We start from the raw sequence: 26,470 nt of genomic DNA on the forward strand, positions 1-26,470 counted from the left end.
GGATGTAGACATTGTGATGCAGGGTTAGGCTACTACTGACCTTCCGACGATAGGTCAGAAGACCATCTGCTTCTGGACCGAGGGTGACCAGGGGCTACTGAAACCGCAGAAAGCAAAACTGAGTAAGGGCGGGGGGGGGGGGGGGGACCACCATACCCTCCCTGGCCAACCCAGGCGTCCTCCTGGCGTCGCCACCTCTTTACTGACAGCTCTGCTCTGCCACGTCAAGTGACCATGGTATCTAAAGCTGATGCTGGTTACCCCATGAGGAGATAACCAAGGTCATGTGAGCTGGCCCCACACACGTTCTGAAAACTGCACTTGTTTATAGGCAAGAGGATTAAAACGACCCGTCAGGGGAGGGAAGGGGGCAAACCCTGTACACAGGGCGAGCGAGCACTGGCAACACAGCATAGAGGCCTCCCGCCAAGAAATCTTTTGCTCAAATATAAAGCAGAAACCTCTCACCAAACGCCAAACCAGCTAACTATGCTAAATGCCACTTATGATCCAGTGACCTTGAGACAGTACTCAATTTTTCCAACGTTCTTTACATGAAAGGTTAATGTTATTGGGGGGGGGGGGGCAGTGGGAGAGACTAGAGGGATGGACAACACGGGACCCCGGGAAGACCCCCATACTAAATTCATATCCAAGCAAAGCCTTTCTGGCCCGCCAAGAATTGTCTGAGGTATAGGGTTTGTGCACAGAGAGAGGTTTCGAAGGGAAATCTGGATTAAAAAAGCACTCAGTTTTCAGATGCCTAAAGCCCAATCAGAAGTCAAACCACCCAAACACAACTTCCTATGACCATTTCTTCCATTTCTTGCCCCACTCAAAGTCAGAATTTGAAGACAAATTAGGTACAGCTCCAAAGCAGAAGGGCTCAGGCAGCAGGGAGCCGGGGGACCATATTGGGATCATCCTCCGTAATCAGAGGGTCAACTTGACAATGATAGCACTGGCCGCAAGACAGAAAGGAGGAGGGGAGAGCCGTCAGCACCTGAGCCTGTGGCTCCAGGCAGTCTAAACTCTGGACAGCAATGCTGCAGAGAAGCTCTGCGAAAGGAGATTCTCTCTCCCTTGCTCCTCTCCAAAGCCATTTGTCACCGCCCCTAAATAACCAATCCTCCCCTCTCAGCAAGCCTGGGCTACTCTGGTCTGGTCTCTGCCTCAGGCACTTGAGCCTTAGCAGCAAGAAGATGTTTCCATTTGGGAGAGCAGCTACCGTTCCTAACCTTCCGCTCACAATCGTGCCGAGGTCAGGGAAGATACACCCCTCCTACGAAAACTGAAGGTAGTTGTCCAGCTTAGGAACTAAGAAACCTGGCTCAGGGAAAAGAGGGATATTGTGCTGCAAGGGATTCCAAGAATATCCTCCCCGAACCACCCATCAAGCTCTTCTGGAGAGCTGGGGTGTTCAGAAGTGCTTTCCATTTCCCCATGTGTTAGATAAGGGGGTGGGCCTTGGGTAGACACACCCCTGGCTGGGTCACCATCTCCTCTTAAGGAGTCCTGGTCTCCTTAACCCCAGAGTGAGTCCACACCTGCCACAGAGAGCCGGTCGGAGATGGTAATGTGCTCCGGAGTTCACATACTCACATGTGCATTAATCTTTCTCCAGATAGCTGCCTTCATGTGGGGCGATGAGCCGGGCTCAGTCCCGCTTGGAGGCTGCTTGGAGCCTCTGAGGCGGTCACTCCAGTTTGGTTGGCAGTGTTGGGGGTGGGACAGGGGAGGGGGAGGAGGGGGAGGAGGGGGAAGAGGAGGGAGAGGAGGGAGAGTATGATCCTCTATTTTCAAGCCCCGCCCCTAAAACCAGGGAGGGAAGCAGCGGAGTTGCCCCCGTGGGCAGGCTCCAATCTCTGGGTACTACAGAGCCAACCAGCTGCAGAAGGAACTTTGGGGAACGTGCACATCAAACACACTGGGAAAAGGAGGGGAAACCAACACGGGTAGAAGTGAATTGGTCTCCTGCCAAGAACTTTGAATGGTACTCCCATCAGAACTAGAACATAACAGGGGGTGGGCAGGTTCATGGTCCCTGGGGAAAGACAGGAAGGGAAACAGTAAAAGCCAGGTTGGCACTGGAACAAAACTCACTCCCTGGCAGGAGAGGGGACAGCCCAGCTGTCTGCAGGGCAGCGTCCATATGTGGTCAGAAGCAAAACGCTGTCCCATTACACCTTTGAGGCGGACAGCCCACCAAGCTCTAACCTTAGGTCAATTTTCACACGCTTCCCCGGCTGTGCCTTGAACCCTGCAGTCTGGAGCATGGCCATTTCTACAACTTTGTAAGTTAAGGTCTCCCACTCGAGCACTTGATGACAGGCAGAAAGGGAGTGGACTCTCTCTGGCTGTGTAGTACAAGCTAATCTGTGACCAAGGGTACAGCAGAAGCCACGGATGACAGCCCCTCCCACAGGGAGGGAAGAGCTCCTCCTTCGCTGGAGCGGAGCACAAGGCTGCCACGGAGAGGTGCTGTTTAGCGACAGAAATATGAGGCAGGAGGGACAGCCACCAGGTACTTCCTCTTTCTCAACACTGGCCCACTGGCTGACGTAGACAGCCTCAGGAAAGCCTGCAGAACCTCGGGTGGCAGCGATGGCCCGTTGAGTCATTCCCCCCAAAGAAAAGGGAAATCGGTCCTGACCCCAGGGCCTGAAGAAGCTCCAAGTGTCTTTGGCCAGGCTGCTCCGAAGTCAAAGCCAGAGTCATCCCACCAGGACTACAGCCTCAGCCTCCTCTCCACCCGCACCAGCACATAAAAACACCAGTCCAGTCTCTCCCTCTACAACATGGGGTGGGGGGAGCCGGCAGTAATCTCAGCAGGGCACCCAGCACTGGCAACAGGAAGTGACGGCTTCATTTTCAAAGTACCCCTTATACACACATGACTAATAATTATATACCTGTGTGCACACGTATGTGTGTGTATACACGTGTGTAAAATGTCTACGTACGTATACGTATGTATATACATACAACTGATTTTCAGACTAGACCCACACGGTTTCTGGATTTTTCCTTCGGCTGCATAATGAGCTGGCTGGCTCCCTTTCCTTACCTGCAGCTCCAGCCTGGCCCTCGTCCCTTCCTAGAGTCTCACTCTGGGCTCCAGCCAACTGTCGTCAAATGTAGAATGTTCTCTCAGACCTCCAGGCCTTTGCTACAGCCTCCCACCGCCTGGGACACTTCCCATCCATCATCCACTCCCATTCTTCTTCCTGGTCAGCCTCGGCTCACACATCACTTCCAGAGCTTTCCCTGCTCCATCCCTCTGACTTCACAAGGTCCTTGTCACAGAACTTCAAGCCTCTTGGTGCAAGGACTTCACTGCTTGGGGAAGGGCCTACTTCACAACTCTTGGTGGCTGCCTTGTTCAGTTACGCAAGGCTGAGAGCGCAGCCTGAGGGGGAAATTCCAGGACTGGGGTCATTTCTGTGTCCTCGGTGCCTAGGCATACGGGGCACCTAACAGGCTCTCCGTAAATGCCTTCCTGATTCACGAGGAAAAGTCAGGGTCAGGGTCCTCCTGCTTTTTCCGGAGTCTCCCGACCTGATAGCTCTTAGCACACCTGGGCTCCAACCCGGGTCAGGACTACAATGCTGGTGCCCGTTGCTTTAAATCCGTTCCCTGCGGCCTTCTGGCACCTCTGTGGCCAAAGTCTCCGGCAGGATTTCAGAACTCATCTCCGGTGTGTGGAGCCGGGGCCTGCTGCCCTTCCACTTGTCCTTTCCCGGCCTCCCTTCCGCCAGGAGGTCTGCAGGTTAGCCCCTACACAGGCCTTCCACAGGAATGCCTCTGAAGCAGAAGCGACGCGGGTATACTGCCAAGGTCCCCGGGAGGGTGACCCTAGACGCGGCCCCCCGCAAACAAATGATATTACCCTGAGTGAGTCATTCACCCTCTTGGGATTTGTGTTCCCCCCACTTATAAAAGGAGGGTCTGCCCTGTGGAGGCCTGAGGGCTTTCGGTGCCTCTGTGCTCGTAGGCCTTCCAGCCCCATCCTTGAGACTGCAGCAGGAAGTGGGCATGGTCCGCACGTCCCGAAGACCACATCCCGACCTTGGCTTATATCGGCTCAAGCTACCTCAGTCTGGCTCCGTAAGTCAACCTCATCTAATATGCCTTGGACACCAGGCTCACACACTGGAGAATGTCTCCTGCCTAGGGCTGAAAACAAATTCAAGTTAACCCAGGTGACTCCCCCAGACTTAGAAACATAGTGTGCCCTAGGGAAGGACCCTCTCCCTCCCCCTAGACTTCATTTACCCACAATTTACAAGCTCCTCAACCCTCCCAGCCTCTTTGCCTACCAGGAGCGTGGCTACAAGGCACAGGGAAAGGCACCATGACACAGAGTCTATTTCCAGCAGGCCCCGGGGCCCTGCACACTGGGTGTGAGCAGTGCCGAGGAGACACAATGCTGGTAGGTGTGTGGCACCCCCCTCCCCCACCCTGCAGCCCGATCCCCCAGTAGCCTGATTCCTCTGGGAGCTCCTGGGTGGGAGCTCCCCACCTGACTGCCAGGGCAGGCGACCCATGAGGAGAAACTGGCTTGGCAAAGCCCCCAGGCAGCGGTTTCAGCCTCCCAGCCCAGAGTAAGGGGAGGGGGAGGGGGGCCAAGCAGACCGGTCGAGCAGGTCCAGATGCCACCACCCTGCGCGGCTAGGGCCTTGGGCAGGGGCTCCAAAACAGAAGATTCAGAAGTCAGGTGGAGATCTCACACTGAGTCACAAAGACCAGGGAATCAAGAAGAGAGGAGAAAACGGTCTTCCACCATCTCATCCTTGCCCTGCCCACATCGGTCCTGGAAAACACTGCCCCGGGTGTCATAGCTCTTGGTCAATTCAGAAAAGCAACTGATCTGCCCTGAGACGCTCAAAGACAAATCTGGGTTCTCATCATCACCAGGCGCCGAGGTGGTGTGAAATGAGTTCTTCCTGTGCCACGCTCCTGCGCTTTTCTCCCACTATAAATAACTCCAGCCTTCTGATACGGACCGCATGACCTGTCCAACTCTGGACAAGATCCCCAACACTCAGTGTACCTCTCTCTGTTCAACCATCCAAAAGAGGGGAGGATGAGGCCAACTGAACCAGAAGCCCCTATGTAGCCAGAGATGCTGTGTGTCAGAGGCAAGAACGGAGCTCCCCCAAAGCCAGGAGGGCCTGCTTCCTGGCTCTGGTCCCTGCTTCAGGAAGCCAGACAGGGTTTCCTCGGCAGCAGGTTCTCCCCATGCGCTTTCCTCTCTGGGTTCTTAACACAACCCAGTAACAGAGTTAACTTTTCTCCTCATCCCCTCGTCCTGAAAAAGCTGTTCTCTGTAGTCATTATTACACCAATAAGACACAAACGAAGACTTGTGACTTCTGTGTCCAAAAACCAGACAGAGAGAGGTCGGATTTACAAATCAGTACGGACACACGCTCCCAAGGGTAGCTGTAAGTAAATAATGCCCATTTTATAATTTTTCTGACTTTTTATTTCACAATTAAGAGATGACCTTGCACGAAGCACTCCAAGACTCTGGGGGAAGAGGGTACACAGAAAAGGATAAAAACAGCTCAGATTTCAAAAGAGCTGATTATCTAGTAGGAGAGATAAAAAACACAAATCACAGTCCAAGGTGGGACCAAACCCAAGAACTAAAGTTAACAGTCCACCTAATCCCTCCAATTTACTAGAAGTCTGTGACTTTTGTTTTTGTTTTTTTCCTTCAGAAGAACCACAGGTGGAGAGATCTGAAGATCCCAGGTCTCACTTCTAGCGAGGCTCACGAGTTCTGCCAGGATCTATCTAAACCCTGGGGCTTCAGCGAATGGGGATGCACCCCCATTGAGCCAACTGTGGGGAGTCATGCGATGCTGGCATTAAGAGGAAGCCAACCCAGCGAGACTCACTGAAAAATAAACCATTTAGCCTCCCTGGTCTCCTCCCCATCTGGAAACTAGGGGCAGGCCTAACAGACAAGCAAAGGTGATGTGGGAAGAGAACTTAAACATAAAGTCAAAAAAGCTGCTCAGGACTCAGGTCATGGAAATGAAGTCAGAATAAACCCCTAACAAAAGGACAAAAGAGGGTGCTCTTGGGGAAGACCTGGAAAGGATTCCTCAAACTCTGCATCTAGAACCCCCATGACAGTGCTGTGAACAGGGAGCACTTTAAATATTTTTCCTTTTATTTCTCAATTGTTGGTTGTCAAGCCTGATCTCCCCTCCCACTCAATCAGTGCTATAGCTCAATGCACGCTGATACTGTTTTCTTTTTAATGTTTATGTATTGATTTTGAGAGATAGAGAGCAAGTGAGCAGAGGATGGGGGGGGCAGGGGGAGAGGGAGAGAGGGAGACAGGGAGGATCTCCAGCAGGCTCTGCACTGTCAGCATAGAGCCTGACATGGGGCTCGATCCCATGAACCATGAGATCATGACCTGAACCCAAATCAGAAGTCAGATACTTAACCAACTGAGCCACCCAGGTGTCTGGATGCCAGTTTTCAAATTGTATTCTCGCCTATCAGGCTCCCAGAGGTTTCAGAGCTCTTTAGGAAGATAATAGGGAGGAACAAATACTCATTCCTGAAAGTACTTGTAAAGAAATAACATTTCCTAAGTGATGAATCACTGAATTCTACTCCTGAAGCCAATACTGCATTGTATATCAACTAATTAAAATTTAAATAAAAATTAAAAGGAAAAAAGAAAAGAAAGAAAATTCCCTAGACAGAGAAAATTCTATGCCATCAAACAAACAAACCGACAAATAAACAAAAAACAGAAGTCAGTCATTTCAGGGCCTGGGGATAAAGATTAAGGCCCAAGTTCTCCTCCACTGAGGGGAAAAACAATTCGAAAGCCAGTTCTAACTTAAAAATGGGAAAAGCTGGTAAGAAGCTTGGTCCAAATCACCTCAAAAGAAAATCACTTCCTGAAATTAAAAAAAAAAAAAAAAAAAAAAAAAAAAGTAGGTGAGGAGGAATGGGAATTGGTTTGTTTAAAACCTTTCCTGTATGAACATTAAAAGAATTTTTTTTTTTTTTTTTAAAGGGCACCTGGGTGGCTCAGTCGGTTAAGTGTCCGACTTCGGCTCAGGTCACGATCTCAGTCCATGAGTTGGAGACCCGCGTGGGGCTCTGGGCTGACAGCTTGGAGCCCGGAGCCTGCTTCAGATTCTGTGCCTCCCTCTCTCTCTCTGCCCCTCCCCTGCTCATGCTCTGTCTCTGTCCCAAAAATAAATAAAAAACATTAAAAAAAAATTTTTTTAAACCTTTCCTGTATAGTAGACAGCAGATTAGCTACACAAGACTCTCCCGGAATGGTTCACCATGAAGAATATTATTATGTGGGCATTCTGGATGTGAAACCGGGAGCTCAGCACCTACACATTTATTACTGAGCAAACCCTCACACCAGTCATGACTACGGTGTGCCATCAGTGTCTGACATTTGTCATCAGGGTGGGTTAACAGTGCAGACTTGGCAGTTGGCCCTGTCGGCTGTTTCACAAGCAGTTTCTGTGGTTTCAAGGAAGGCAGGGTGTTTGCTTTTAGACGCTATCTTAAAAATATATTTCAGAATAGAGTTCAACCATTCCAAGACAGGAGGGAAGGACAAGCAAACCAAATAAAGGAATCTGGTTCTACCCAGCAGAAAGGGAGCATGCCGGAGACACAGGGGAGGAAAAGACATATTCCCCACGTGCCCCAAAATGGCAAGAAAAGCCAACTTAGCGCTTACTACCGGGTTAGAAAATAGGGACATAGAAACGGCACTAAGCACGCGAGATTCATAAAGGGAAATCCCTCCTCAGGACTTCATCTCTCCGAAATAAACTTACCTAGCTCAAATCTATTTGTTTATTTAAAAACAAAACGAAACCCAACCACCCTAACGGTTCCGCATCAACGCAAAGGACTGTCATCTAATCAATTAGCAGCCACACCTCTCTGCCAGCGTGATGTGGTAATTAAGGTAGAGATTTTTCTTCCTGGGAATACAAGTATAGAAAGGCCGAGCCCCTATGGACCTAACCCATTACGACAGCCTTTCTATTAGCAAGAAAACACTGCCATGCACTCTCTAAAGAATACCTACCTGTGTGTGAACAGCAGCTACCTCTGCTGAGAGATAAAAATGTGCTGGAGATGGGATGTGGGCAGGGGGAGACCGCTCATAAGAAAGCTGACAGGCTTTGCTTCTTGAAGTCATTTACGTGGACCTTGGTTTTACCCCGTAACAGAAAGAAAGTAATTTAGAAATGGCACGCAACCGTGGTCTTGGAGAAGCGAATGAGGTCTGAACAAAAATACACTCCTGGTCGGACTCCCTCTCTTTCTCTGCTAGGGCGGCAAGAGGGGCACAAGTGGGTAAGGACAGCGGCGGCCACTTTACTCACCCCACGCTGGCATCTTAAAATAGCCTTAAAATTTCAGCACTTTGCTAAGAAACCTCAAAACGTCTGACGGGCACTACCGTTAACAGAAAAGGCACCGCTGTCCGGGGGAGACAAGCAAGCGAATCAAACCATAAACGCATAAACTCAGGTGAACTAAATTCCACAGAGGGGCACAGCGCAGTCGCTCTAAGAAACAGCAGAGGTCCCGGAGATCCAGAAGCAGAGCTGGGGGCACCAGCCTCAGGAGAGAGGAGGGAGCCAGACGAAGACTGAACCAAAGCAAACAGGAAGTAGTGGCGTATAAAACAAGCAGTGGGATAAAGAGGCACAGCGGGACTGCCAGAGCTCAGCTCCCAGCATCGCACTGGCACGTCCCAAATGCACACAGCGGCCTGGTACTACCAGCTACGGTGCTCAGTGCCCTTGGCAGTCAGGGCTAAAAGCAAGTGGCTCCGGGCCTCTGTGTAAGTGGCACGTAGACGGTTGTAAAGGGAGAACATTCTTTTCGTGATAAAACGTACACAGTTAATACCCATGCACAACAGCTTTTTTCTTTCTGGGGGGAGCAGGGGTGTGGGAGCGCATACAAAGAGCATTCTAGGATCCCAGCATTTCATGGGTGCTACAGAGCAGGGCAGTCAAATCTAGGAATCAAAGCCGTCCCATGCTACGGGCTCAGTACTTACTTGTTAGTTACTCATTTTAGGTCTCAGAATTCTGGCTTTTCTAAAAACGGTTCTTGAAATTCCGGAAGATGAGAAGAGATAAAGAGGGCAATCAGAAGCGAGGGTTAAATAATAAAGTTTTTTAAAAAGTTTCCCATAGCTCTTGTACGCCAGGGGAGGTGAGCCTGGCCAGCTGCGTCTGTACCCCTAGGGCCACGAAGGGCAGGAAGAAACAACTAACTCTTGAGCCGGCCCCATGCTGACTAGGAGCGAATCCTAAGGTATCTATCTGTCTCCTACTGCCCGGACACGGCTGAAAACGGAACCAAAGGATTTGCCACAGTTAAGAAAGTCTTGCTCTGACACTGATGCCCTCTGGACCACTTGGGTTTGTAACAAACAAGCTATTCAACATTTCTGGGCCTCTTTTTCCTCACCTCTATTTCCTCTATTTCCTCACTAAGACCCACCATCTCACAGAGACTAAATGAGTTAATCAATGTAAAACAGCTAAACAAGCGTCTGGGACAAAGTAAGTGTTCAATACGTACAGGCTATCATTATGTCTACAGCTAACGACGCCAGCCTCAGAGCAGACCGTGCCCCGTGAGTGACAACGGGCAGGGGTGGTCGACCCTTCAAGGACTCCGTCCATTCCCTTTGAGAGTTCCCCAACCACTTGGAAGACTAATGTACTAGAGGGCCGTCCAAGAGGCACCGTTACGGAGTCGCTGCCTTAGCTAATAGAGTGAACAAATCGCCTTTGAAAGCAAAAGTCTATCTTCTATACAGACCAGCGGCCGAAGAGAGAGAGAAAAGCACATCAAGTTCAATTCTGGAATTGGAATGAAAGCCACATGTGAATCTGAAAAGAAATAAGCTTTGTGTAAAAAGCAGAGGATTATGGGACTGCTGAGTGATGGGGAATGGAGCTATAATCCCGCAAGTCTATCTGTAGACTCAAATTGATATAAGTTAAGCACCTGATTAAACAGTGTTTTTTAATGACCCGATGAGAAGTGATTCTGAACAAATGAGATGAATTTAAAAAGATCTGCTTAAAGCTGGTACAAGTAACTATGAGAGGAGGCCCAAAGGTCTACCACTAGCGGTCCCAAGGGAAGCCTTCCAAAGTCAGAGGTTCCATGGACATTGGAGGGTGAGTGCAAGCAAAAGAACAAGGCTGAGAATCGTAAGATACTTTAAAATTAAAAAAAAAAAATTTTTTAACGTTTATTTTTGAGAGACCCAATGTGGGGATAGGGGTGGGGGAGGGGGAGAGAGAGAGAGAGAGGGAGACACAGAATCTGAAGCAGGCTCCAGGCTGAGCTGTCAGCACAGAGCCCGAGGTGGGGCTCGAACCCACGAACTGCAAGATCATGACCTAAGCCAACATCTGACGCTAACCGACTGAGCCACCCAGGCACCCTGCAAAAAATATTTATTTATTTTGAGATAGTGTGTGCACATGTGCCGGTTGGGGGGGGGGGGGTGCGGAAAGGGCGTGGGGGGTGGGGGGAGGCCCAGAGAGGGAGGGAGAGAGAATCCCAGACTCTGCACTGACAGTGTGGAGCCTGACATGGGACTTGATCCCACAAACCCTGGGCCGAAATCAAGAGGCAGCCCATTAAGCATCTGAGCCATCCAGGCACCCCCACAGGATACCTTAGAAACTATGTATCCACTGCTATTTGACCTGTCCCTTAAAGACTCATCAAGCAAAGTTCACACTGTTACACACCAAATTTGAGGGGGGGGGGGGGTGGAATTAAGCATATCTCTGTTAAGTGTCAGATTTGGCAGCATGTTTAAGAAACAGGGCCAACAAGGAGTTAAGCACAGAAGAAATAGGAACAAAGTGTGTAGGCTCTGCAGCCACCCAGGGAACAGACTGTTGGGTGTTCTGGCCACAGTGGGTGACTGGAGCCTCCCAGCCTTCAGCTATTCCAGGCACCAAGGTTCTTCAAGGATAGAGGCTAAGCAAGCTTTGCAGTTTTCAAATTTGGAATTGACCAATAGCCAATGCATAAGCTTAAAAAAAAATCCGTCATAATGAAATCCAAGTAAGCCAAATGATCTTTTTAATGGGGAAACAAAGGCCAATGTTCTATATTGGAAGGAGGAAAAAAGCCAACTTTGGTCAAAGTCCCTCGGGTCACTGAGAACCAGCTTCCTCAGCTAGAATGACTGCAAACCAAGGCAGCAAGTACCTTCCTGCAGCCCAGCCAGGACCCTGGGAATTGCAAAACAAAGGCTCAGTATGAGGTCATAGCAAGTAGCCAACCAATCAAGAACAGGGATGATCAAGCCCAATGCCGGTCTACAAAAGATATTCTCACACTTCTGTCTGGAAACCCTTTATACTCTGAACTACTAAGGACCTCAAATCGCTTTTCTTTTTTAAAAAAAAAAATTTTTTTTTTCAACGTTTATTTATTTTTGGGACAGAGAGAGACAGAGCACGAACGGGGGAGGGGCAGAGAGAGAGGGAGACACAGAATCGGAAACAGGCTCCAGGCTCCGAGCCATCAGCCCAGAGCCCGACGCGGGGCTCGAACTCCCGGACCGCGAGATCGTGACCTGGCTGAAGTCGGACGCTTAACCGACTGCGCCACCCAGGCGCCCCTCAAATCGCTTTTCTTTACGTGGGTATACGCACTGTATTCTAACTAAAACTTAGAAAATGCTACATTGTCTATTAATTCATTTAAAATAATATCACTAGGCCAATTACAACATAATCTTAATAACTATATTTTCTAACATATCAACTCAATACATAGCATCATAGGAAAACCCAAGTGAACTTTTAAAATGGAATTAAAGCTACAACACGGATAAGCCTTGAAAACATTAAGTATAATGAGCCAGACACACAAAAAACAAATACTGTATGATTCAACTTACATGAGGTACCTAGAGTAGTCAAATCCATAGAGACAGAAAGTAAAATAAAGGTTACAAGAGACTGGGGGAGCGGGAGATGGAGAGTTACTATTTAATTGATACAGAATTTGTTTGGGATGATGAAAAATTTCTAGAAATAGTAGATGGTTACAGGACATTGTGAATGTACTTAATGCCACCCGACTTAGAAGATAAAAATGGGGGGTGGGCGCCTGGGTGGCTCAGTCGGTCAAGCATCTGACTTCGGCTCAGGTCATGTTCCTGCGATTTTTTTTAGTTCGAGCCCCACATTGGATTATCTGCCGTCAGCAGAGCCCGCTTTGGATCCTCTGTCCCCCTCTCTGTGTCTCAAAAATAAATATAAGCTTGGGGCGCCTGGGTGGCTCAGTCGGTTGAGCGAGGTTGAGCGACCAACTTCGGCTCAGGTCATGATCTCACGGTTTGTGAGTTCGAGCCCCGCATCAGGCTCTGTGCTGACAGCTCGGAGCCTGGGGCCTGCTTCGGATTCTGTGTCTCCCTCTCTCTGCCCCTCCCCCATCATGCTGTGTCTCTGTCTCAGAGACAAACATTAAAAAAAAATTAAAAATAAACTTAAATGAAAAATTAAAAAGAAAAGATTAAAATGCTAAATCTGATGCGTGTATTTTACCACAATGAAAACATGGGAGTTAAAGCACCAGGCCATGAGAAAATTTTAGGTTACCATAATTAGGGAACATTCTATAAACTAACCAGTACTCTTCAAAACTGTCAACGTCATAAAAGACCTGGGAAGATTAAGGAAATGGTCACAGATTAAAAAAAAAAAAAAAAATTTTTGTTTAATGTTTCTTTTGAGAGACAGAGAGAGACAGCATGAGCGGGGGAGGGGCAGAGAGAGAGAGGGAGACATAGAACATGAAGCAGGCTCCAGGCTCTGGGCTGCTAGCACAGAGCCTGACGTGGAGCTCGAACTCACGAGCCGTGAGATCATGACCTGAGCCAAAGTCGGACGCTTAACCGACTGAGCCACCCAGGTGCCCCGAAATGGTCACAGATTTGAGGAGACTACGGGACATGACAATTAAAGCCCGTACTGGGTCTTGGAAAAGAAAAAGCACATCAGTGGAAAAACTGATGAAATCTGAGCAAGTTCTGTACTGTGGTTGATAGTATTATACTGAGGTTAATTCTTAGTTCTGATACGTGTTCTGTGGTTATAGAAGATGTTAACGCAAGGGGAAGCTGAGTGAAGAACGTCCAAAGCACTCTTTGGGTTAGCTGTGCAACTTTTCGTTTAAAATTATCTCAAAATTTAAAAAAGATAACTGTTTAAAAAAACTTACAAGGTCAATGCTCTGTTTTTGAAGAGAAAAGGAGCCAACTTTGGTCACAGTTCCTCAGGTAGCTGAAAATCCCCTTCCTCAGCTAGAACAACAGAAAACCAAGGCAGCAAGTGCCTTTTTGAGGCACAGCCAGGACTAGGCAGGGGCTGGGAACTGCAAAATGGTTTTTTATGAAATTACCAATAAACTGGCCAACCAAAGCCAGGGAGAATTCATCCAAGTTTTGTCTACAACTAGGATTCTTCTGCTTTTTGGTTTCAGATACTCCCTGCAACTATTAAAAATAATTGAGTCCCCAAAATGCATTTGTTTATGTAGATTATATCTATTAATATTTACTGTATTAATAAGAGAAATAGAGAAAAGAGGAAAGAAAATAAGAGAAAAGATTTAAAGATGTAGCCATTCATTTAAAAGAACATAATAGGGGCACCTGTGTGGCTCCGTGGCTTAAGCGTCTGACTTCAGCTCAGGTCAGAACTCACTGCTTGTGAGTTGGAGTCCCACATTAGGCTCTGTGCTGATAGCTGGGAGCCTGGGGCCTGCTTCAGAATCTGTGTCTCCCTCTCTCTCTCTGACCCTCCCCTGCTCATGCTCTATCTTTCTCTGTCTCCCGAAAATAAACATTAAAAAAAATTTAAAAATAAAAAATAAAAGAACATAATAAACCCATTACATGTAAACATGAGTTACTTATTTTTAATGAAAAAACTGTATTTGCCAAACCACAATTTCACACATACGAAAGGAAGTCCGCCCCATGAACTGATCTCATAATACAATCAAAACACAATGCCAGGCAAAACCCCCAAAACCCCCATGCTAAAAAACTAAAGAAAAAAATGACAAAAAGGGGAGGGGGGCTTAAAAGAGAGGAATAAAGAAAAAGAAAAATGAGAGAAAGAAAAAAAATTAAGGAAAAAGGCAGAAAGGGAATGAAAGGAACCACTGATAAAACAACAACAAACCCCCATGGGGCCAATGCTATACGCATTAGAAGGAAATAAGGTAGCTTGGGTCAAAGTCTCTGAGGCCCAGACAGGGACGTATGGCAGCCTGAATGGTAAACAAGGATCCCTATGAAGTCACTGCAAGTACCCAACCCAAGACGGACAATCGACTCAAGTTTTGTCTACAAACAAAAATTTTCTCACTTTTTGGTCTCAAGAACTCTTTACGCTCTTAAAAAAAATTACTGAGGACCGCACAAATCTTTGGTTTACGTGGGTTATAGTTATCGACAGCTACCTTATTAGAAACTAAAATGGTGATTTAAAAAATATTTTTATTAATTCATTCAAAACAATAAACCCATTACGTGTTTATACAAACAACCTATTTTTTTATAAAAAAAAAAAAAAAAAAACAACCCGTACTTTCAAAAACAAAATTAAATTCACGGCAAAAGCTGCACTGTTTTACACTGTTGTACATCTCTTTAATGTCTAGCTTAATGAAAGAGCACCAACTTCTTATATCTGCTTCCGCATCCGATGTGTTTCAATCTGCTGCTCCAGTTGTAAGATATGAAGAAAAAATCTCACTTCATATAGACCTGTGGCTGGAAAATGGAGTGTAATAGCTTTTCAGAATTTTCCTTCTTTGACACCAGACCCAAACTCAAAAGTAGTAGTTTTTAAAAGCTAGTTGCAATCTGCAATTTTATCCATGAACCTTTTCTTTTTAAGTTTACTTATTTATTCTGGGGCCGGGGGGAGGAGGAGGAGGAGGAGGAGGAGGAGGAGGAGGAGGAGGAGGAGGAGAGAGAATCCCAAGCAGGCTCCACGCTCTCAGCGCAGAGCCCAACATGGGGCTCAATCTCACAAACCGTGAGATCATGACCTGAGCCGAAATCAAGAGTCAGACACCCAACCGACTGAGCCCCCTAGGCGCTCCTATCAATGAATATGCTGTGTACTTTTTATGTTAAAATACACTGGTCATCTTGCACTTTGAATGGCTCTTTTACTTACTGGCAATCTGGGAAATATGCCTTCATTGAATTATACAGAATTTCCAAATATTGACATTTCATACAATATCAAAAGATCACATTCCACTAATTTTACCACTGATCTCGTCAAAAACGTCTTCGACAAATCCAAGTTTTTGAAAATTCTCATTTTTGCTTGAAAGCTTGACTTTTATCCCTGGCAACGGTGACAGACTCACTTCGCTCACTTGCAAGAAAATGTCCACTAAATACTCAAGTGTGAATAACCGTAGTTGATCTTTCAAGTTAAGATGATGATCCATGCAACTGGTTCAGCTCCAACACACTAGCACGTTTTCTCAAGACCGTCACTGTACGATGGGATACGGCACCAGTGCCCCATAGATACTTGGCGTTTCATCACTCAAAATATTAAAGAGACTTTTATTAGAGGGTTGAGACTTAATAAAAATTAATAATTTTTAGGACACACTCAAGTGAAAATGCCCCTCCCCTCCTTAAACCACAAGTGTCTAGCAGGAGAGAAGTTCACGACTACGATCGCTAGCAGAGTTTGGTGCCACTGCCTTGATTTACGTTACGCCGCCAGCGATTTTCTCGGCCATTACTTCTGTGCAACAGTGCAAACGGAAACGAAGTTCTTCCAGGATGAACCATGAAAGTCAAGAGAGTTATTCAACCCGTTGCATATTTATCGCTACTCGCGTTCACTGCTGAGCGTTCACGTAAAGGAAAATTCTCTGAAGCGTAGTTGGTGCTGACACAAGTTGAGCCACGTCTGTAAATCTCGTTTGTAAGGCAAAAGTACAATTCTGTAAACAAGATGTGAACTCAGTCTTCACATTCGTACCTAAACCTTTGATTCGACGAGTCGTGGTACACACAAAGCGGCACTGCCCTGCATTTCACGGACTCTCCACCCAGCGGGCGTTCGGCAACGTCTGCCGTTCAAGACCTTCTTAGTCTCTCGGCTACTGGGTGGGCTTTTCCAGCCAAAGAACGTCCGAACTTGTCCTGTAAGAGCCAGTGACTTTTTTTTCACTTCTAGGTTGAAAAGCTGGAGCAAATTTTGGCTTTTAAAGAGCTCATGGTGTATACACCAAAAGTTCTCGATTCCTTTTTCTTTCAACTTTGAATGATCGGTCTTGACATGATGATGCACCTGAACTGGCACTACAGCACTACCTGAACTGTGTTCAGTTGCGTAAGACGTAATAAAGTACGTTATTAACATCTATAAAGCTGAGGAGAAGATAGCTCTCGTTACAGTGTCATCTCTTCTAATTTCTTATTTACGGTTTTGCCTAGACTCTTCAGACTCCTCCCATTCACTTGTTGATATGTCCATTTCAGTAAACAGAGGTTGCAAGTCTTCTAATCTCCCTTTTTAAAGTCAACAATCCATCCTTGAATATAAGAGAAATATGATAAATTTTCCTCTATGTTAGAATAAAGTGCTAAAGTAAGTTGTAAGTAAAATTTTTAAAATTAGAAGCTTTCCCGAAAGTTTTTACGAGTACGTTTTACAAGCTGCACTTACTTATTGTGTTTCCTCAAAGATGCCAGGAAAATGGTGGGATATCAAACTGATGATTTCCAGGACAATAACAAGGTTTACAGGGCTTAGAGCAGGCACAACTGAAGAAAGATAGTAAGAGTCCCGGAGAAGTACTGAAAACAAACTGAGCGCATCACTGAAAACATCTCTATTTATACCTTAAAGGACTACCTTAAAAATTCTAGAAAACACAAGAATACAAAAGCACACATTTCATTAGCCAAGAGTGATGATGTCAGCACACATCATTCAGCCTCTGGAAAACTCCACTGTATACGGACAGAGCCAGAATGGTAAAAAGCAGATGCTGCGTTCATGTTCTGGGATGAAACTCACTTCGATTTCGTGTACCACTGAATGGACCTCAGGGAGCCCCAGGGTCCTCAAACCACACTTTGGGGACCACATTCAATATCGCATTGCCAAAATTCACAAGTGCCACCTCAGGTCCCTCCCAAGACAGGATCCAGCGTTACAGCATTCCGGATAGGCCAGAGGAAACGGCCCAGAACTGGCTCAGACCCTATCACCAGGGAAACTAGGATGCCGACCCTAATAAGCTGTCAGATCGCCAGGCCTGGCTTTACTAAGGAAGGTGGCTCCAGAGACATAAAAAGAAAATGTGTGCTAAAGCTGCAAATCCCTAACTTTACAGAAATCAGAGGAACAGGAGAAAGGACTGGGTGGTACTGGGATTCTATACACGAAGGAGATCTCAGACTATCAGAATTCCTCTCCTGAGCCATGCCACAAAAGAGGCATAGAAACAGGTAAGGCAGAGGGGGATAGAGATGAAAACCCGAGATGGACAGCGGTAATGAAGGAACAGAGTTCAAAGAAACCAAACAGAAAAAAAAAAAAAAAAAAAAAAAAAGGAAGTGAGATAAGTCAGCAGAGAGGTCAAAAGAAAGAGGAAAACACAGTCAAAGAAACATTCCCTGATGAGCTGAGGCGACACTGTTACCTTTCTCCTGGGCTGCAGTTGCAGTGTGAAAAAACTAAGCAAGTTACTTGCTGTTCTGACCAGGCGCTCAGGCTCTAGGAGCCGCAAGAGAGACAAAGATAAACAAGGAACCAACCGAGACCAAAATCTCAGCCCAAGATTCAAAGTCCACAAACTCACAGGGGCAGCCGAGAAATGGCTGTGACCCTTCCAGGACTCACAATGGGGAGGCTTTCTTCTCACTGCAGAGAAGCCAACAGAGATAACAAGGGCTTGCCCCTGAAGGCCTCTTTGCTAGTGAAAAAGGAACCTAAAATCATTAGCTGCTAAGTTCCCATGTGGTCTTTAAGAGAAACAGGGAGCTTTCTTTCTCCTGTTGCCAAAGGGTAAATACTGCACCTGAAGAAAGGAACATGGAAAAAAATCCCATGCGATCGGCTGGATCCCAGCACTCAGAAAAAAACCCATGGTCTGCTGACTTTGGATCTGGATCCTCCCTTGATGAGGCCGCACACACAACACCACCACCACCATTATTACCATTCACGACACAGAAGTATGGGCAGGTAGAAGGTAGTGTTTTGGGTTGTTTCGTTTTGTTAATCAATAAAATCACCTGATATTGATATCTTGTAAATAAACGCACCCCCATTTTTAAAAATGATCTCAATAGCACATAAACCTTTCCAAAAGCATTCTATTCAGATAGCTGGCTAGCTTCAACAAATAAAGTAAAATCAACAACCACAAATTTTTTTTTAATGCTGGAAAAAGCATCTGAGGGACCCTAACGACTAAAAGAAACCAAGATTCTTTCAATCAATTACAGAGAATTTCCAACGCACACTGACCTGGAGTTGTATGGTGTTCAGAGAAAACCCACCAAGTCGCTCAACTAAGAACGGTGATCATGAGGATTGTTACGTCCTGCCAGGTGTTGTTTTAAAGTGTTTTATAATCGTTAACTTCTCTGATGCTCACGACAACTATACCTACAAGATAGGGACTATCATTACTCCTTTTTTTACAGGTGAGCTAACAGGCCTGGAACAATTAGGTAAGCCCAGGGTCACAGTAGAGGCTGACCAAGATTCCAGCACAGGGGAATCAAGCTGCAGAGCCTGCTCTAACCAGAACATACCACTTATTAGAAGTCCCCAAGTGCTGGGATCTCCTTTCCACTCCGCCATAAGCTCAACTCAATTAGAATGCTATTGCTAGACCAAGCAGGCCTATGGGGCCCCACTTCCTGTGACTACAGAACCAGTCATTCAAACACTTGTGGGCCCAAACGAAGCAACAAGTCACAAGCACATCCAACACCACATGCAAAGACACTCGGATGATGGCCATCTGGCGGGGGTGGGGGGGGAGTGATAGGGGGTAAGGGAGGGCCAGCAGGTCCTTGGGTCTAAAGAAGGTGCAGGAAAAGGAGCCCCCCTTTACACAGAGTATCAGTAACCAAAACCCTCAGTGAAATGGTGCTCAAGAGAAGCAATGAGTAGATCATTGTAGCAGTGACAGAAGCAACCTGCCCCCCAAGGGCAAGGGCAAGGGCAAGGACAAGGGCTGGAACTATGTTTGCAGGTGGTTTCACTCATTAATCACCAAACTTTCGGACATGGGAGTTTCCCGTTTACTGGGGGACTGGGAAAACAATCCTGCTGTATTAGTAGCTCTGATGGTCAGAGGAGCCTCAAAATCCTATGTCTTTCCCCTGAGAAAGGCTTCCTGCTGCTGTTCAGGAAGTGCCAGCACGTGGTGACTGATGACTCCCACCTTTCCTACGGGTACCTGATCAGGAACACACTTAAACTGTTAACCTCCTGAGCTGCCAAAGACCAAAAACTATTCTCTCTCCTTTTTTCTTCCCCAGCAGGCCTGGACAGACAGTCCCACTGCATCAAGCCAAAAGGACTGGGGCCTCAGTGGATTTAGCAGCCAGATCACAAGAGCCAGGAGTCAGTTCCCGATCCATAAACCACAAACCCAATCGCTTTTCCCTGGCCAGGCTGGAGGGCCTTTTGCCAAGCTGTGACTTGCAAAGGGGGTCCAAGGAAAGGAGTTGTATCTTAGAGTTTCCAGTGACAGGTGCGGAGGACAAAGTTGCCTTGAACAGCACTGGGTGTAGAGAAAGCCCACTCGTGCTCAGAGGCCCGTTCAGTAATGAGGGAGAATGGGGGTGTTTACAGACCTCATCCAGACTCACACCTCAATGAGCAGAGCCCCAGAGGAGGCAGACCTTTGTATGGCCAACTTCCCAAAGAACACAGGGGAAAATAGGCCGAGGCTGCTCAAAACCAGCTTGACTGGTTCTACAGAGAAGCCTCTGGTCTGCCCCGCCTTCCTCATGTTAAAAAGAAAAAGGTGGCTGGGAGCCAGTCACTGAACACACCCCTCCCTTTCTCCTCTCTCCCCGCCCCCCCTTCTTCCACCCTCCTATCTGTTGTCCCTCAGGATTCACCTAGCCATCAATATCAGTCTCCGGCTCGCCCTCGCCTACCAAACCTGAGGTTACATGGCTTTAGAAGTGGAAGGTTCACTATGTGATGAGCAAAAGGACACACATTTGTTTTTGCCCTTTTTGCCATTTTCTAATGAAAAACGTAGGGATAAATGCAAGTAGGGAGAGGGCACAGGGACTGAGAAACTTCAAACCCTCTAGCAAAGGGCAGACATACAGATGAAGGGATCTACTTCTACACCCCCAAGGAGGAGCAGGTCAAGGGGGCAAGAGAAGGAACTGGATTGCCTCCTTCTCCGAAAGACGACTGGACACCAAGAGACCAGATCCTCTCGTGGTGTTTCAGAATCAGGCCATCACAGCCTAAAAGACAGCAATGACATTCAATGCCTACACCAAGAGGGCTGTAGCGGGGTGGTGGCATTCTGCTCCGAGCGTGAGAGATTTCAGAGTTAACGTCGGGATAGATGGCCTCTTCCCATGCCAGAAGTGGGAAACGGGTGTTTTCCTCCCCCACAAAGTTTGTAAAGGCTCCCTCTTCCCTTTGCTGAGACAGAAGGGGAAAAGGCAGAGATAACACTGCAGTGACTCACTCTCGTTTGATGAAGGCTGCGAGGAAGCCTGGAGAATCCAAGCTGTAAGTGAGTGCAAAAAGGTACGAATGCTGGAGTCTCCCATCAACAGGAGGAAACTCAGCCACCTATGTGGTTTGTCACCGCTGAACTTCCGCTGAAGGAGGAAGGCCTAGGTTAAACTCCACCCACCCTTTCCACATCCTTCTCGGTTTCTGCTTTGATAGGAAAGTGCAAACCCGGCAGCACCGGAGGCTACAAGAGAATCAAGCCCTTTCTCTACCTCCTCTCATAGCAAAAGCCTAGCAGCCACAGTCCACAGCTTAACTAAGCAGACGGAGCTGGGGCTGGCCCTGGTGACTGCAGGAAAGCCTCACCAGGCAGTCTTGGGGAAGGAAGGACAACCACCCTCCTCGTCCTTCCCATCTGCGGAGGTTACTTCATCCCAATCCATTAATGGGCTTCAAAGTGCTGCTGTGGTGGGGGGGAGCCCATTTAGCAGAGCTATCATGGGGCCAAAGGTGGCGCCCAGCCCCCACCCCACTCGTCGATAATGGGCCACAGAGTCTGAGGCTTGGCTGCACTCTAGGCATAAAATATTCATTCCCGTCGACATAATACATATGTAGGAAAGTCATGGAAGCTCCTGGGAGGAGAGAAGTGCCAGCCAGGTGGCTAAGTGCGCAATGGGAAAGAGTTCATGAAGGCACGGGTTAGTCCTGGTCAAATGCCCACCGAGAGCTGGGCTGTTCTGTCCAAAGGGGAGACGGTCTGGTCTGAGAAGTTTTTTGACTCCCATGAGACCTGACGATGCAAACCTCTCAGGCAAACAAATTCTCAATTTTTTCCTACCTCACAGGCATCAGTTAAGACACTGACCGTGAAAAGAAATCTCAGGTCCAGTCTTTGGTCACCATCTGAAACATGCAGTCATCCCTGTGTGAACTTGATTTTAATCTAAAGCAGACCAAGTTTCAACGACTGTCTTGAATCCATCTGTTTAGCTACTTCCCAAAGCCCACACATTAGAAAGAAATTATCACAATTTACTAAGTGGTTACCTTCACTGGGTTCAAAGATCACGGTATGGCGAGCGACTCTGTGATCTCTAGACTCCCAGAGCCCTCGCTCTAACGAGGCCTCACTCTTAATTTCTAGGGCCACGCAGGAAGCGAGAATGTATGCTCTGACGTCCACCCACATCCCTGACCAGAAGGCAGCACCACTAAGGAGCCCTTGGCCAGAGTCAAAGGGCAGAAGTCAGAGTCCGTACCCAGAGCACAGCACCGCCCGGCTCACAGGCATGGAGTGAAATGAGAGCCACCCGAGCTCTCTACCAGAGGAGACACTAACACCAAATTATTCAGCGTTGGCAACGTTCAGCCAGAATCAACCCTGGCATCCAAGGGAGATGTGTCTGGAGCGGCTCGGTTGTTCTTTACAGGATTCCGTAAGTCAGCTTTGCTCACTTCATCCAGACTTCCACACTCCTCTTCCTAGAACCACCCAAGAGAATAAACAATGCTACTAGCACCCGAGAAGAACGAGAGCAACCCCCCTCCCTTGCGCACTGCAGCAGAAGCGAGGCCGGTAGTGAAAGCCTCTGAAAGCCTCCTCTTTTCCCTCGGAAGCCCTCTCGCTCTTGGTTCCTGAGGCCCAGAGGTGGGGCGGGTCTGAAGTCACGCGGCCCCCCTCCCAGGTGTTCCACGTAGTAGCGGCAGGTGAACTCTGGGAAGTTGGACCCCTCTCCGCACCTGCCTAGCCTACTGTTGCCGCCGCCGCTGGCTGGAGGACAGGCATCCTACATGCTGATTGCTGTCACCACAGCCAAGCAGAGCCATTCGGAGAACTGGACAGAAAGCTCAGCTCACAGACTGAGAATCCCCAAAACTACCAGCCCCAGGTCACAACCCTCCTGCAAAAGAAAGAAGCGTCTAGAGCTGGGAAAAAAGCACATTCGAAACCAGGTGTCACAAAAATCATCTTAAAGAGGGGGGCTTGACTTTCTTTTAGCTCCCACTTCCAGTGCTAGGAGCAGAATCGACAGCAAACAGGCAATCTTCCTGCAGTACAAGGTTTATTTTTATGCTTCAACATTTTCTGTGTGTGTGTGTGTGTGTGTGTGTGTGTGTTATGCGTGTTTAATTCAGATGTGATCAAAGAGCTCCTGGAAACAGCTTCTCATCAGCCACATGTTTTAAAGAAAGGGGGAGAGGAAGAGCTAAAAAAGAGATTGGAGCTTGAAGACAACCAGTAGAGTTTACCCATTTCCTGGGGAAACCAGCTTAAATAATTTAAACCTAAATACAGTGATAGAGAATCTTTGCGGGGAGGGGATCAGCCCAACCAAACCCCTTGCTTTTTATTTCATAACGTTAGGATTTACCGCAACGACTGAACTTCTGTGACTACTTCAACTAGAACAGCGACAGGACTGAGAGCGTCCTTGCTCTTACCTGGTGGCAACGAGCTATTCTAAAGGAGGCCAATGCTTCTGGCATCCCCGGCCTCGTGACGCGAGGGGCTGCTACGTGTCTTTTCTCTTGGTTTGAAAAATACGGGCATCTGCCGGTAGCGGGTATATCCAAGCTTTTTCAAAGGCTGCGCTGTCACCGGGACGAGACTTAGTATCGAGCAAATAGTATGACTGGCTACCTTGAGGACGGGCAGCAGAAGCGATGAAGTGGCTCAGGGGAGCCTAAGTCCACAAAGAGTGCAAACAGGATGAGTAATTCATAATTTGGAACAGGACGACAAAGTATGCAGCCGTGGCTCTAGACGAAGTTAGCGAAGGGGCAGCTTCCGTTCCCGACCGGCTCACCCGATCAGCTCTCACCGAATCAGCGGGTGTGCACCGACTTCCTACTATGCGCTCAGCAGTATTCGAGGCATGTAGGGAAGAGAGGAAATCAATGCACACATCACAAGAAAAAAAAAAAGACCACGGCGGGAATACATTTACATTTGGTAAACAGCACAAAGAAACCACATTGAGGCAGTCTGTTACTCTACTTTGCTGAACACAATGCCCCCCACAGCCTCGCGGAGAGAGTAGGCACTCCACAACCACTCCCCACATGCCTGAGGGTGCCAGTCAGTCACTTGGCCTCCTCCTACCAGCTCATAATCAACAGTCTGGGAAAGTTCTCTGGTGAGCAGGGTTTACCTGCTAACACAGAGGGTGCGACAGGAAAAGGAATGGAATGGGGAACCTCAAGAGAGCCTAGAAAAAGAGGTTCCCGGCAAGTGAGGGCAAGACCCTGAGATACAGACCATGCTCTGGTTTCCAAAGACCTCAGTCCCATGCAGAGCCAGTTGCAAAACCCAGTGATGAAACAGAAATTCACCATCCCTCCCCCTCGACTCATTTCACCCCCAGAAGCAATCAATCCGTCAGAAACGAAAGGGTCAACCAGCACAGAGAAAAACTCGGGGCCACAATTGCTCGTGGAGCTCCTGACTGCCCAGGTGACAGAGAGCAAGGGGGCGGGGGGGAGGGAGGGAGGTGACACAAGAGAAAAACGTAGGACAATGAAACGAGGGAAGATTTTTCAGGGAAGGATGTGAACGCGCGAGAGAACATAACGACGGTTCTATCGGGCTGCGGAGAAAGAAGGGCGCGACAGGAAAACATAAAGGGTGTAATAAGGGAAAAGGATGCAAAAAAAAAAAAAAAAAAAAAGTGCTGCAGCCCCAGGGGAGAAGAGCTCCTTTTTCAACTCGAGTTTTTCTGGCCTAGTAAACTTCTCCGCCAACGAGGGTGTGCCAGGCAGGGGACTCTCCACACAGCAGCCAGCAGTCAGCAAGGGACGCCGGACATGGTGACAGAAAGGGGAGGGGTGGAAAGCGGACGCCTCTCAGCTCACAGGTAGGGTGACACAGAAAACGCTAAAGCTTGGGTGACAGATGATAGCAGTGATTGCCAGGACGAGGAGGGGGAGGAGGTGGCGTATAGCTCAAGAAACTAGCATGCTGAATGCCCGGACGGCGAGTTACAAAGACTCGGGAGGGAAAGGACAGGGGCCTCGCTGGGGCAACCAGATACGACGTGAAGAAGGCAAGAGACTAATGCGGAGATGAAGGCAAGCCTCGCGGAGGCAGGTAGAGTGAGGAAGACCGGGTGAGGGCAGAGACACCGGAAGGGACCAAACAAGGAGGAAGAAACTATGAAAAGTGACAGAGCCAGGAGTGAAGACACAGGAAGGCATCACGGCTCGTGCTGCGGTGTGAAAAGACAGAAGGGCAAGGATGTAATGCAGCGTGGCCGGGGAGAGGACTCAGCAACAGGTTGTCCCCATAAAGTGGGGCTGGAGGAATGTTCTCCCTCCAAAGGACAAGTCCAGGGAGCAGGCTGGTAAAGCACTCAGGGAGAAACAGGAGGCGGAGAGACTTCAGCCAAACCCCTGGGGGGGGGGGGGGGGGGGGCAGAACGCGAGGGATCCAGACTCTGAAGGGAACCCTTCAGACTGGAACCCCAAAGACAACCTGTGGGAAAACTATGCGCATGACAGCAGTCTGGGAAACACGGAAGCAACAAATGCCAGCGCGAGGCACCAGGGAGCTCCTGGAGAAAAGAAGGGAAAGTGATGAGCAAAGAGTAGGCGAACCATTTGGAAAGGTGATGAGGGTGGAGCTGGTGGGTTGCAAGCATGAGGGAGAGCACAATTTGGAGAAGGAAGGGGGGGGGGGAAGCAAGGGGGGGGGAAGCGGGGGAACTGGAAGAGGAGAGGGATCGAGAACACACTCCGGGGCAAGGACCCTGAGGGTGATAACCAGGGACTGGGAGAACCGGTGCGGGAGGAGCAGAAGCGAGGCTGGAGAAATGGGAGGAAGAGGGGGACAACGATCTGGGGCAAATCGCGGGGTGCTGTTCGAGGAGCAGGAGGGTGGCGGCTTTAAGCGTGGGTGGAGGAAGACCAGAAAAGGCCCCTGAGAGAAAAAGGGAAGAGGAGGGGAAGCTAGGGAGATAATACGGAAGAGCGCAGGAGGGCGGTGAGGGGAGACGGGGGTCAGCAAGTGTGCGGCTTGGAGTCGGGACGAGGTGGGTCCCAGGACGGGACTGAGAGGGGGATGTGCGAGGCCGAGAGCCAGATGACAGGGCAGCCGAGGCTTGCAGGGTGGCAGCAGGGGCACGAGGAGAGCAGAGGAGGGAGGAGGCTCTGCAAGGTGCAGGGGCCCAGCCAGAGAATTCGGGGAGCCCTCGGGGCTCCTTACCTGCTCCGTGTCCCTCTCGTTCAGCGTGGGTAGGGGGGTCCGGGCGCTGGACATGGCGCCGGTATCTCAGGGGAGGGAACCGAGAAGCTTGGAGGAAGGGAGGGAAGGGAAGGCGCGGAGCCCGGCCGGGCGGGGCTTCTCACAGCAGGGGCACCCGCCGCATGGGCCCCGGCCGGGGGTGCGGGGAGGCCGGGCAGCCGCTCACGCCAGCCCGGGGATGCGCCGCTCGGGCTAGGCCGCGCCGGCTCCGAGCGGCTCCGGACCGCACCCCCCCGACCCCCGGCTGGGCTGTGCCGCCTTTCGGCCGGGCCGCGCCGCTCCGCCTACTCTCTGCCGCCGCAGCCGGCCGCCTGCCTCGCTCCTCCCCTGCCCTCAGCGGCACTGCTCCGCGCCCGGCACACAGGCAGCCGCCGCCGGACCTGCTGCTCCCAACATGGCCGCCACCACCGCCGGCCCTCGGCTCTTTCCG

The 26,470-nt window shown here is 48.9% G+C and overlaps 1 protein-coding gene across 6 annotated transcripts in view; it reads right to left on the reverse strand.

Annotated features, from left to right (window-relative positions):
- MARK2 (microtubule affinity regulating kinase 2) overlaps window positions 1-26,128 on the reverse strand; it is a 58,287-nt gene extending 32,159 nt beyond the window's left edge. For 4 of the 6 annotated variants that reach the window (XM_047877447.1, XM_047877446.1, XM_047877443.1 and 1 more), the window contains exon 1: window positions 26,002-26,128. In XM_047877447.1, the coding sequence (XP_047733403.1) occupies window positions 26,002-26,055 (54 nt within the window). In that variant the 5' untranslated portion in view covers window positions 26,056-26,128. Of the gene's footprint in view, window positions 1-20,808; window positions 20,910-23,243; window positions 24,143-26,001 lie in introns of those variants that run through there. The other 2 variants (XM_047877442.1, XM_047877445.1) reach the window with 2 other exon arrangements.
- Window positions 26,129-26,470: the final 342 nt, after the last annotated feature.

The sequence above is a fragment of the Prionailurus viverrinus genome, chromosome D1 (assembly GCF_022837055.1).
Source record: "Prionailurus viverrinus isolate Anna chromosome D1, UM_Priviv_1.0, whole genome shotgun sequence".
Lineage (NCBI taxonomy): Eukaryota > Metazoa > Chordata > Mammalia > Carnivora > Felidae > Prionailurus > Prionailurus viverrinus.